Below are 13671 nucleotides of genomic sequence, written 5' to 3'. Positions count from 1 at the left end.
GCTGGAAAGATGCCTGGCCTCGCTTCCTCTGGAATGGTGAGCTTAGGGACCAGGGTGGGCCACCCACAGCCATGTTGACTAGCTGAAGAAAACACCAAGTAGAGACGAACAGAGTCCAGAGACAGAGGAGACTGAGCTGTGACGATGTCATTTGCACTCCTGGATCCAGCTCTGTCTTGACCTAACAAGAACTACTCCAGACTTTCTGATGGCTCGAACCAATGAGTTATCTTTGGCCCCCAAATCTGAGTTGAGTTTCTACATTTGCGACAAAAAGAATCTGACCAATACAGTTTGCCATAATATGTCAGCTGTGACTGTGTAAAATATATGAATTTACTTTTGCAGCAGCTAACTGACTCCAGGGACTTCCTCCAGGGAGCCGTATGAATCTGCCACTTTCTAGATGTTCGCTGCAGGTGATAAAGACGCAAGACCGGAGCTTACAGCGTAGCCATGGAGATAACAGGAACAGAAGAATCCCCATGTACAAAATGCTTTACGTTCATTTCCCTGAAGCCACAATCATAGGAAACAATTAGCTAGTGATTCCAGGTAGGTTGCTGCAAGTGTGGACTGAGCTGGAGAGAGGTTCCACGCTATATGAGCTTGGAGGGAGGTAGGCTGGGAAGGGGAGGGACGGACTGCGTTCTGGGCTCTTCTAACACTGTTCTGGGCAGATGGGCTAAGGTGGGGATGGTGGGGGACAGAGCGAGGGGCACAGGTCGTCTGGGGAAGCTGTGTGGGTATCAATGTGAGCGATAAGAGCTGCTTCTCATACCTTTCCCATTCCAGCGTGGGCATGTCCCAGCTTGACCACCACAGGGAAGTGAGGGGCTGCGAGCTGAAAAAGACAAGAGGAAATGCCTCATTATTATCTCAGAGCATCTCCGCCAAGGCTCTGGGCCCTGCCTGCTCTGTAGAAAGATCCAGTCATCCGACATTGTCAGGAATCCCCACAAGAATACGTTGACAGATGGGCATCCTGCCGTGTGGCTCAAACACCCCAAATGCCAGTGCTTCTGGCTTGCAAAGGGAGTTCCAGCTCTTCAAACCAGTCTGCCCATGGCATCCACTAATCTGGAGAAGTGGCAGAGGGGAGCAAACGGATGGGTTTCGAATCCTCTGACAAGCATGGATCTGTGCCTCAGTTTCTTCATCTGTAAAATGGGGATGGCGGGTATCCACCCCACAGGCTTGCTGTGAGGAGTGATTGAGTGTGAAGACCTTACATTTTTAGTGTTCAATGAATGACAGCTTTGTTATTCTTCTGCCTTATGTTATTTCCCCCATGACCTTTGAATATTTGGAAACTGTCATTCCCTCCCCCAAGCCCTCTCCAGGTCACCCAGTGAGGTTTCTTAATAATAGGGGCTCTGCCCACCAGGGGCACAAACATTTATTGGCTGCACAGCGTGAGGCCATGAGCTGAATGAGTACCCTGTGTGATCTCCCTTAGAGAGTTACACTTCCGAGGGCAGCAGCCTGGCCTGGGTGGTTCCCCGTTGCACCCCCAGCCCCCAGAATACTGCCTGACCCAGGGGAGGCATTTACACAGAATCTGTGCTTTAATCAGTGCTCTGGGCAAGACCTACAAGGCATGTGTGCTTTCCCCGGTGACACACAGGAGAGTAGGGCTCAAAAGATCAGGTGCTTGCTCACGTCCAGGCTCACGGTCGATCGCTCAGCTGGGAAGCGAGGGAACCAGGCTCAGGCAGCTCTAGGCTCTGCACGTCCTCCTTCACGCTGCTCATATGCCGTCTGAGACAAGCTTACTTGTGTCTAGAGGTATATTTGGAGTTGCTCGAGGCAGAGCTTACCCCTTCCAGTTACTTAGTCATAACATGTTGCCCCCCAGCTGGGCAGCCTCAGCCTGGGAAAATCAGGTCCCACTCACTATGCTGCACAGTTGTCTGTTCTGGCACCTGTCATTCTGTCCTAGATGGTCCCGACAGTGCTGTCTGTTCTGACCCTCTGGGAGCCTTGAGAGAAGGAAGCCAGCGCGTCCCTCTTGGTGCCCAGTTCCTACTCTGCTATGGAGGAGCTGCTGTAGCAGCCACAGCAGGGTCGGCAGTGGGTCACAAAGCCATTCGATGGACCTCATCTCATTGTACCCCCATTATGAGGCAAGTGGGGAAGGTATTCTTTTTTAAGTAAATATATTGGGGTGATATTGGTTAATAAGACTATGTAAGTTTCAAGGGCACAATACTCTAACACGACATTTGTATATTGCATTGTTTAGTGGCCTAGAGAAGGTATTTTATTACCATTTCACAGATAGGACAACTGAGACTCCAGGCAGTGGCTGGGAGGGGGTGAACTTGGGTTTGTCAGATTCTAAGCTTGATGCGAATGGTTTCTGATCAAGTCTAGCATCGTGGCTTCCTGCAGTAGATGCTGAGTAAAACAATTTCTCCCCCTTATTCAGGCTCGAGGCATATCCTGGTGTCTAGCGTGAACAAATGCACCTTTAAGAAAAGTCAGTGGTTTTGATTCCAAAGGCAATATGTACACACTATAAACAGTTTGGAAAATATAATAAAGTGTTAATGTTATTATTACGTATAAAGAAGACAACACAAATCACTCTCAGACTTTTAACTGTTTTGGTGTGCTTTCTGATGGTCTTTTTTTGGGGGGGGGCCTTCATTTTAAGGTGGGGCTTGAGATGAGAGAAAATAGGCGTGCTCGCTCTTCCTTGCCACCCCTCCCAGCCTGTTCATTTCGCCACACACTGGTAAGTACTGGAAAGAACATGCGTGTTGCAGTTAAACTTACTCTCTGTTTAATCTTGGGCTAGATAACTAACCTCTCTGAACCTTAGCTCTCTAATCTGCAAAATGGAGATAATAGTGCCCAACTCACAGGATTGTTGGGGGAAGGAGAAGTGAAATAAGGAGTGTAAAGCTGCTTCGCACCAAGCAGAGTTTCAAACTCAAAGTGTCGAGTAGAATTGAGAAGAGAAAGGAACGGATTCTAACTTTGTGGGGCAAGGAGGGAGGTAAAGAAAGTCTGGATGATGGAGGAAGGAGGGCAGAGGCCCCAGCTGGGCATACCGGGTAGTATGGGAGGGAAGGCAATGAAATCCAACAAAGGAAAATCAGGGAGCTACACCCGAGGGAGTAATCAGAGGTAATTAAAGGCTGGCAGTTTGAATCTGAAGGAACCTTAGCAATAAACCTGCCTAGCCTCCATGTTACCATGTTATGATAGGTAGAATTTCTAGGAATACTGCCCAGGATGTCCCAACCCAATCTCTGGAGGCTGTGAATGGGCTGAGGTCATCATACGATGTCACACAAAAATTGTTCTATGTTATATGGCACAGGGGACCTTAAAATAGGGAGATTATCTGGGACGGCCTAAGCACATCATAGGAACCTGTGGCAGAAGAGAAGACAGAGAGATTCAAAGCCTGAGAAAGAGTCAACACTTCATTTCTGCTTTGAGATGGAGGTAGCCACGTGAGAAGGAATGTGGGCAGCCTCCAGAAACCGAAGGGAGCCCCTGGCTGACAGCCAGCAAGGAAATGCAGACCTCAGACCGCCAGCTACAAAGCACTGAATTCTGCCAATAACAAGAATGAGCTTGGAAGAAACTCTTGAGCTTCCGAGGAGAACGCAGCGTGCTGGCACCTCCATTTTGGCTTCATGAGACACTAAGCAGAAAACCTTGCATGCCATCCTGGACTTGTGATCTATAGAACTGCGATATAATAAAGGGGTGTTCTTGTAAGCTGCTAAATTTGTTAGAGCAGCCATAGGAAACTAATACATGTGTCCTCCTGGAGACGGAAGCCCAAAGAGCACAGTGATTGTTTTCAGACCACGCCATAGCAGCACCAGAAGTCACGCTCACGTGTTTTGACTCTCAGTCAGGCACTCTCTCTACTAAGGCACGCTTCCCTGGGGACCATGCATATCGTGGGTGCAATCAACACTTCCCCTTAATCATAATGATCCATACAACAATATCAAATCAAATTAGTTCAGTGGGTGTCAATGGAGTGAGAATTATGTGGCTGGCTCTGTGTTTTGTGCTGTGCAGGACACACAGAAAATTGACGCAAGATTTCTTGTCTTGGAGGGATGGGCTGTACAATGAACGAGCAGAACAAGGCAGCTCGCCGGCTAAATCTGGGGTGGGTGGAGTCATGAGCAAGACTCCATCGCAAAGGACGGCTGAGAAGGATTCTGCAGGATGCGTGGGTTGTGGGTGGGTGTGGGGCGAGCTCAGCATTCCTCAAGGCATAAATCGTGCAGAGTACAGAGGCCTTCCCACGGTGGGTGTTTAGATTCTTCACGAGTGCTAATAACAAAGAGAAAGATTTGGTCTCGGATACTTAATGTGAGTTTATCTGCAGTAAAGCTGTTTTGGACACGATGGCTAAATAGAATTATATATTTGCACTGAGTGTCCTTCCCCAGGATTCTTAAATAAAATTGAAGGAATGCATATATTAATTGTCAGAAAGAGTGGGAGTAGAAATTGTATCTGGATTTTGTAGGACACAGAAAGTCAAGCTAGAAAAATCTGAGAATTTACGATAAGACAGTTCAAAGAAAGTATTTTGAAAATTTGTTTAAAAGCGATGAATTTGCCTGACACTAGGGGGAAAATTTCCATTGCCTTTTTTTTTTCCTTTTTTCTTTTTTGACTTGTTGAGAAGAGCATTCTTTTTAGAACCCACCAGCAAGGCTCTGGGCTGGGCTGGTATTGGGGAGAAGGAAGAGGCAATTTTGGGCCAGATTATTGGGGGCCTTCAAAGCTGAAGGGAAGAGTTTATGTTGCTTGCAAGGGCCGTGGGGATATAGCTTAGTTTTGGGACAGGAGAGGGACAGGCCAGCCGTGGGCAGGTTGAATTGTAGCGGGAGAAACTGAAGGGCCAGAGATGAATCTGAAATTGATTACAACCAACATGGAAATGCCACTGGTTGGGCCTGGACTGCGATGGGGATGGAGGGGAGAGCGGGGGCACGCTCAGGGTTTTCCTTTTTCTTTGTTTTTAAGTGACAGTGTTTGAAATTGAAATGTCTTCAAATGACCAAAGAAATTCAACATGAAGATTGGTCATGACCCAATCATCTAATCAAATCAGGGTATTGGTCCACATTACTTTATCATCCTCGTTTATATGTCCAATTAAAAAAGGGGATACTCTGCAATCATATTAGAGACAGAATTTTACATCTATCTTCTCTCTTAGCATTACTCGTTCAGTTTTTTTCTTATTTTTGCCACAGTCTCTCTCTCTCTGTCTCTCTCTCTCTCTCTCTCTCTGTCTCTCTCTCTCTCTCGTTTTCTTTCTTTCATCTCTCCCCCTCTCCCCAGCCTGGTTGACTGATCTCACCTTCCTGGTGTGTCGGGTAGGTATTCCTACCCGTCACGCATCATACTCAATCTTTGCAAACGTGTACACAAGTATATGGTGGAAGTTGATATCTGTTTTTTCAAAAATGGCTCTTTTCACTTAATATCAAACCATGCACACCCCCTCTCCTCTAACAATAGGTACACCCCTCACCCAGTAGTTTTAACAGCTTCCCAACATTCCACAGGGCACATAGGCTGCAATCCTTCAGCCATTTTCCTATCAATGGGCATTTGTATAATTCTCTCTCTGCCACAAGCAGGACCACTACATATATGTACATGTGTCCTTATAAACTAATGTCTTAATTCCTAGAGGCCAGGCCAAGGGCTTTTCAAGAGGAGAATCAGTAGAATTTGGAGACATTCTGATAGGTTTCTAAAGTCCTTTGTTACAGCTCAAGAAATGAAAGCGGGTGCCATGATATGGCCACTGGGTGAGCCTACCCACCATATAATCTCCCAGGCTAATGACAACTACATTTATTGAGGGTCTCGTAAGGTCCAGGAATGGTACGAGGCACTGTATGTTAACACTCTTCCCATTCCCCAAGTGATAGATAAGAAATCAGAGGCAAGCCATGTGCCCAAGGTCAGACAGGTAAAGAACGGTGGCGCTTGTCCACTGCCACGCGCACGTCTTCTCCCCACCTCCCCCACCCCTCGCCCTTTCCTTTCCTAAGCTGTTCAAAAGGGTTTCAAAGGCTGTTCCCATTTCCACTCATTTGCAACACGCCAGCCCCTTCCCGAACACAGACAGGTCATGGAGGACAAAAAACATCTTGTCGGCTATTTTCTCTCTTCCCTTCCCAACAATAGCTTTATTAGTTCCCCTGGGGATGGCCAGCCCGTACGTTTCTCACAGGCTCTCTGTCCCCACTCACATGCCCTCGGGTGCTCCAGAGTTCAGTATTACCCAATGGCATGAGAGGCCTGACATCCTGTTACAAGGGGCAGATCAATTTTTGAAACCAGAGATCCCCACCCTGATAAGGGTCCTATTCAAGTCTCCTCAGAAATCAAAATAAGTGGGGGTGGCCCAGTGCTCGTGCTGGGCGTTCTCCTGGCGGGTCGGAGTCAGAGCAGTAGGAGCCCAGCTCAGCACCGTATCACCTTCATCGTCATGCCAGTGGAAAGCTGGGACCTCAGTGGTCTCGTGCCGCTTTCCACGGAAGGAGGCAGTTTCCTCTACATTCATGACTTTCTGGAGACTGCAATGGGTACAGTGACTGGTCCTGGCTAAGTGACAGAGAAGGCTAGGCCTGGAAGAGTCTGGAGGAGGAAAGCAAGGATCAAAGAAGGCTGGGAAGATTTCAAGGAGGAGCTGGCTTCTATTCCATGCCTGCGAGCCTCTGCCTAATTTAGTTCTTGCTGACCTCTTTGTTTTATCTTGTGTTTCTCCCTCTTCACACCCCAACCTCTGTCTACCAGTTATGTTCCAACCCATGGGCCTTTCAGTTCTTTAATGATTGGGCCATATTTCCTCCAGCCACAGGGTCTTTGCACATGCTGCTCCTTTCCTAGGAAAGACTCTTCCTAACACTCTTTTCTAGGCCAATCCCTTTACATACTGAGGCCTCAGTTGAAATGCTTGGTCCCCAGACAGTGCTTCCCTGGCTACTGGTCTAAAGTAGGTGCTTCTTTTATCTTCTCTATCACAGCCTTCGTAGAGCTAGCCACCATTTGTACTTATATATTTATTTCCTTTGTGTCCACCTCTCCATTCCCCTGTAGGTACTCTGGCAAAACTAGGTGCTTTGCTGGTTTTCTTTACCACTGTATCTCCAGGGTCCACATAGGCCCAGCATACAAAAAAACACTGTGTATGCAATAATTGTTGCATGCGGGTTAGACACAGCCACCCATGACAGGGAGAGATGTCATGTGCAAACAGGTAGAGCCAGAAAGAATCTGGGGACAAGGGCTTGATAAAGTTGGCTTAAGTGAAAGGCTCGTTGGGGAAGCAGTGGGAAATCAGGTGGAAATATGGGAGTCGCAAGCTTGGAGGGATCCTGTGCCAGAGGTAGGAGTTTGGTCTGTATTCCGTGGGCATTGGGCAGCCATTGAAGATTTGCATGCAGAGGGTAGATGCATGGAAGCAGATTTTGGGAGACTCTTCTGGAGACTGTGGCAACAACAGCTCCCATTTTTGGAGGACTTACATTGTACCAGGCACGGTGCTAAGCAGTTTGCATATATGCCTCATTTAAATCTCTTGGCGGTTCTATGAGGTAGCTCCTATTTTTATCCCCATTTTACAGACAAGGAAACGAAGGCCAAGAGAGGTGAAGTTTCTTGCCTAGGATTACTGAGCAAGAAAGTGGAGGAGCTAGGATTTGGCCAGAGCCACCGCCCACAGCCACTGCCCTGCCGCGGGACCCAACTCTGCTGCTTCTGAATAATCATACTCTCCACCATCGAGTGCTTCCCATGTGCTCAGAACTGTGTCCACTCATTTAATTTGATTCGAGTGGGTGGGTGGAGGCCAGCAGACTCGTTAGGACAAGACTGGCTACTGTAATTGCCAAGCAGTTCAGAGCATGGGGGGAGCAGCATGAGCTTTGAAGCCAAAAAGACCCCTCAGAACTCACAGCTAGTTTCGATACCTATGGTGATGAGCCGTTGGGCAGGCCGGCCACTGACCACTCTGAGACTCAGTTTCCTCATCCACCAAAGAGGGAGGTCACTTGAGAAATCGACATTATACTAGATGCCAATTGCTAAATGGTCATTGTCTGTAGAGAGGCTTAGATCGAGTTACAGGACGTCCAAGGCCTGGCACGTGGCAGGATGCCAACCCGTACTAGTTCCCTTCTCTTCACATCTGTGATCTCAGGGAAACAGTGACCAGGGTGGGTAAGGGGGCATCAAAGGCTGAGCGACAGGACTCAGTCACTTCTTGGAACTTGGAAGCGGAGAGACGAGGGGTAGGAAGGCTGGTGCCCAGGCTGTGAGCAGGAAGCACGATGAAGCCTTTGACAGAAGTGGGACAGCCTGGAGACGGGGTTTGTTCCAGGCATTTAAAAAAGATTGATTTGAAAGAGAGAATGGAAACATCCTGACAGCCGCTTGATAAACCTTAACCTTGGAATGTAGCATCTGACAGAATCTGCTTGGAATTTGAGCACGGCACATAAAGACACTTCTGTCAGAAGGGAGGAAACTAGGCAAGATGACCTTTGACAATCCTTTCCAATCCTTTAATGTTGTCACAAACCTGTAAAATACCACCCAGATGACTGAAACCCGTAGAGGGAGGACATGTCAAGACCAAGTTCCTCACCACAGCTTACAGGGCTCTGTGTGATCTGGCCCCTGCCTTCTCCTCAACCCCACCTTACCTACTGGTCTCCCATCAGCCCCTCTGTCCCAGTCTTACTGGCTTTCCGACCCTGATAACAGCTTTGCGCCCTCTGGTCACAGAGCCTTTGCACATGCTGTTCTCGTTGCCTGGAATACTGTCCCTGTTCCTCCTATCCTTGCTTCAGGTTGTAGCTCCCGTGTCACTTCCCCAAGAAGTTGGCTCTCACCTCCCTGCCTCGGTCATGCCCGCTCACTTCTCTCTCCTTTGTAGCATTTCCGCCATTTAGAATGTATCCGTGTGATTGCTGGACGAATGTCTGCCTTCCTCACAAGACTGTAAGCTCCGTGAGAAGCGGTGGGCCTGTGTCTGTTGCTGTTCATCATTGAACCTTCGGGCCTCTCCTGAATTACAGACCTGCCTCCTGAACTTGGCCCTCAGGTAGTCCCACAGGTAGACCTCATGAATTCCCATCAAAAATGCTGCCGCTTCTTCCTCTATCCCGACCTCAGTCAGTGGTCCCCCCCCCCCCCCCCCCAGGTGCCCAAGATAGAGATCCCACCTGCCTTCTTCATTCTTGGGTCTGCCCTACACCTAGGTCTGGCACACAGGAGGGGCCCAGGAAATGTTTGCTGAACGAGGTCTGTGGTCTCAGCCCAGCTGAACGCTCTCTACCCTTAGAATCCCACCTCTGAACCCTCTGCCTCACCTCCTACTTGTACTGTTTCTTGGAAAAATACTGGTAGCATATTTAGAAAAATTAAACTAAACCTGCCCTACCAAAATACAAACATTCTTTTCTTTTACATTTCCTGTTTCCCTGAGAAACGGAATAGTCAAAAATAAACTGATAGGATGGCAAAATTTGTCCGCAAATAAGCTTTTTTTGTTCTCGCCCCTGTGATGTTTATGGCACAGAACGGCTCAGGCTGCCAGCCCTTGTCCTATGAGATTCTCCTGGGTGCCTTTCAGAATTCAGACAACACCCCCAGCAAAACGGTGCCTCTGGAGGGTCTGAATGACCCAAAGTGCCGAAGATCAGCCTAAATCCCATGGATATATGCGGCCATGGATTTCAATCCCCCTAGGTTTTTCATCGTTAATTTTATTTTATTCACAGTTTCATTCCAGCTCCATCTCTAGGTGGGGAAAAGCTCCCTGTACAAGTCAGATGATCCCAATATGGGAAATTATTTTTGCCTCTTCTTATTGACTTCAGAAAATAGCTAAATAATAGCAATACTTTAGTATCCACATTTTTTTTTTTTGGCTTCAGTTTACGTTCATACACGTAATCTCTTAAGATGATAGTAAATGCAAAATTGTGGTTAAAGTTACTCTTGTTGGTGTGGCATAGAACAAATACTGCTTATTTAAGCTCTAAGCAAAGGGAGATATTTCCTCTGGCTCAGGGAAACTCTGTTTGTGGAATGTTGTAGAATGAGGAGGAAGAGCCAAGGTAGGCGCTGAAGCCAGGCAGACCTGAGTTTATGCACAGTTGGCGTCTCTTCCTCTTGGCGCACCCTTGGGCGGGTTCTCAGCCTGTCCAGTCTCAGTTGCATTATCTGGAAATGGGAACAGGCACGCCAGCAATTAAGGTTATCCTAAAGATTTATGTGTGTGTCAAATACGTGCTGCCTACAGCTGGATCCTAGCCAGAAATTCTCTGGGGATAATTTGAATTAACATTCACTTAAAAATCAGCCAAAAAACCCCCAACACAAACCACAAAACGGAAAACCCAATTACCACCTGGTATCGTTATGGGCATTTTTAAAAAAGTTTTCCATGTTGTACTATGCATTGTAAAAAATCGGCTTTGAAATTATTTTCAAAATGAACACTAAGTTGATATAATAGATTGATGTGATCTTCCTGATATACAGAATCACTCCACATACTCATTTTCCCGTGCAGAAATATGCTCAGCCTCTAATGATCTCACCCTGCCTGGTTTTTATCCTGTAAACCTTTTATTTAATTCAGGGAGACCTGATCTACCATAGCTGCAGTGATAGAGCCTGACCTTTTTGTTAAAATAACAGCTTTATTGAGATACGATTCATATATCATGAAATTCACCCTGTCTAAAGCCTACCAGTCCGTGTTCGTAGTATATATTCACAGAGCTGCGCAACTATTCCCTCTATTATCTCATTTCAGCACATTTTTACCACTCAAATCAAATTTTCGTCACCTCATATCCATTCATTCCTCCCCATTCATTCCTCCCGCCAGCCCCTGGCAGCCAATGGGGTACTTTCCATCTCTATAGATTTGCATATTCTGGAAATTTCCTATAAATGGAACCATACAGCAGGTGACCTTTTATGACTAGCTTCTCTCATTTAGCATGTTTCTAGGATTCATCCACGCTGTGGCATGGACCAGCACTTCTTTCCTTTTTATTGCCCAATACTACTTCACTGGATGGATGAGTCTGAATTTTAAATACATCTTGGAATGGCCTGGATGTGTATTTCCAGTGATTGCAAACCACGGAGACAAAGGAATGTCTTAGCAAGTATCAGGGAACAAGGATAAGACTTTGGCACTGCCATGCATCAGATACAATATCCAGCTGCACATCTCATGACTTTATAATACTTGGGAGAGAGGAGGGTTTTTTTTTTTTTTTTTTTTATTAGCAAACCAGCACTAGCTTGGAGGTGCTTGCATTCTGTGGGTGTCAATCCTTGTGGGCCTCATTCCCCAGTGTTTTCAGCCCTTAGAAGCAGAGGGCCTAAGCTAGGTCCTTAGTCCAGTTACTAGAACCAGCAAGATCTCTGCTTCTGGCATATTCTTAACTGACTCGGTCATCCCATGAACAGGTGGATAAAGAGAAGGGCTAAGAAACAAGAATGGTTAGAAGCCAAAGAAGGAAGTATTAAGCAGTATTGGTATTGGGTACCCATGACTAGAGTAAGAGAGAGCAAATGATCTCTGGTTCTCCCCCCCTTATAAAACCACTGCCCCTTCCCTTCTGAAAATGACCTTCCTTTCTCAAACACTCATGGCGAACTTGGAAACCATTCAGAAAGGAAACGCTGATGTGTGGATTTTATAATCCTACAGCAAAGCTGAAATTGTGATTGCCCTTATGTATTTATGTCCATGTTGGTTTGAGCTCTGTGAGGGCAAGGCTCGTCTTCATTGCATCCTTTCTGTGCCCAGCACGCAGCAGGTGTTCCATATTGGTTGACTGAATGACTGTAAACACGCAGAGTGCTACACAGAGAGAGCTGTGTAAACATTAGGTGCCATGATTACTGCCATCATCATTATTAGGTATTGACTGAGTCACCTTTGGAGGTGCCTGCTCCCCTGTACTGAATCTTCTGCCATTCCAGGTGTCTAGGCTTCCCTTGATGTCTCTGTCCTTATTCAGGCCCACGAGGACACCCACTTTAGCGTCTCCTTCCTGCTTCCTGACACCTATGGAAGAGGCTACGGAGCATAATGAGCACTAACAAGGGCAGGCTGCCGGGGCTGAGCACTGAGCATTACCACTGCTGAGCTGTGTGTCCTCGGGCAAGTGACTTCACCTCTTTGTGCTGCAATTTCTGCATTTACAAATAGGGCTAAAGGTAGCATGCTCCACACAGGTTGTCTCAGGGTTTAAATGAGGTAATATACATAAAGCACTTATCAGGGCACAGAGGGGAAGCTAGAATCATGCTGGCTGTCGGTATTATTAATCTTAACCCAACACCATCGTCCCAGCTGCTGCTGTCTCCCCCCTCACTGCTCTCGGCTTTCCAAGGTGACACCTGCCAAGAGGAATCTGGGCTTCCATGTTAGAGGCTGGCAGGGGTTTAATGGGTTTCCCGTGTGGCCATGAATCTGCAGCAGATGAATGTGTGTTGGTAACAGGGAAGGACATCCTGAGGTGATGGCTCTGAACTTGAAAGGAAAGATGGACGGGCGGTCATTCTAGCTCTTTCCTGGGCCTGGGGTCAGGCAGCTCTGCTTGGGCATAGGGGATGTGATAACCCTGGAGGGTCACCCCAACCACCAAGACCCCCACTCTTCATCACACTATACCAGGTCTCCTGCCTGACCTGACAGAGATGAACCCTGTCCTACCCAAGGGGGTCAGATGTGGAAAGGGATCCCCAGAACCAGCAGCACAACAGAGCCCCTGCTTTGCAGAGCACAGGAAAATGAGTCTGGAGAGGCAGAGACCCTGCACAGGGCCACGTCTCCTGCTAACACCCTTCATAGTTACTGATGAGATACAAAAGGTGGCGGGTATGGCCTTCACTTTATAAATAAGGAAACCGAGGTACAGAAAGAAGGCACTTGCCCAAGGCTAAAAAATAAAATTGTGAAACCAAGCCTTCCATGCTGGGGTGAGAGCCCCCTTCCAAATCCGAGTTATTTCTGTCCCAGTCCCCATCTTCTCTACTTAAAAAAAAATGTCTTTTGTGGAATGTGCCCACTCTGTGAAAGCAGCCCTGACGCCAAGGAGCCTTTCCTTCTTCAAGTTCCAAAGAAATGTTGAAAAAAAAGTACTGTTCAATGAGTAAGGATGGCAGGGAGCTTACAAAATACACCCACCCTTTATGGGGGTTGACTGTATGACACTCTGCTAAACGCTAATGAGTGGTTTCCATCGACGCCTCCCAACAACCTACGAGACTAGATGGACAGAAGGGAAGGGGGTCAGGGTGGGGCCCGCAGACCCACAGAGGAACAGCGAGGGTAACTGGCAGTGCCCCGGTTCCCTCCCAGCTCTGCCTCGTTCTAGAGGAAGTGAGAAGAGGCACCAGGTAGAAACGCTGCTCAAAGTTGGGGAGCCTGCTGTAGGGGAATGCACACCCCAATAAAAACATAATATTGGTCTCAAAGGCTGGCTATGATGCCATTTCGAACCTGACTAACATCATTGTTCAGAGACGATATGACAGTTTTTCCGCCGATTTTTCTGCAGGGAGTGGAGATCTGGGGAGAGGAGGGCCAGTCTGGGGCTTGCTCTCACTCCCCTTCCATGCCTC

General features: G+C 47.4%; 1 protein-coding gene across 3 annotated transcripts in view; it reads right to left on the bottom strand.

The window, feature by feature from the left end:
* Positions 1-13671, bottom strand: part of SYN3 (synapsin III) — a 424224-nt gene that overhangs the window by 68785 nt on the left and 341768 nt on the right. For all 3 annotated transcript variants that reach the window (XM_033116583.1, XM_033116584.1, XM_033116585.1), the window contains exon 7: positions 782-844. In XM_033116583.1, the coding sequence (XP_032972474.1) occupies positions 782-844 (63 nt within the window). The remainder of the gene's footprint in view (positions 1-781; positions 845-13671) is intronic.

This window comes from Rhinolophus ferrumequinum, chromosome 10 (assembly GCF_004115265.2).
Source record: "Rhinolophus ferrumequinum isolate MPI-CBG mRhiFer1 chromosome 10, mRhiFer1_v1.p, whole genome shotgun sequence".
In the NCBI taxonomy this organism is placed as follows: Eukaryota; Metazoa; Chordata; class Mammalia; order Chiroptera; family Rhinolophidae; genus Rhinolophus; species Rhinolophus ferrumequinum.
The sequence above is the reverse complement of the archived record's forward strand: the minus strand, read 5'-3'. Positions and strand labels throughout refer to the sequence as shown.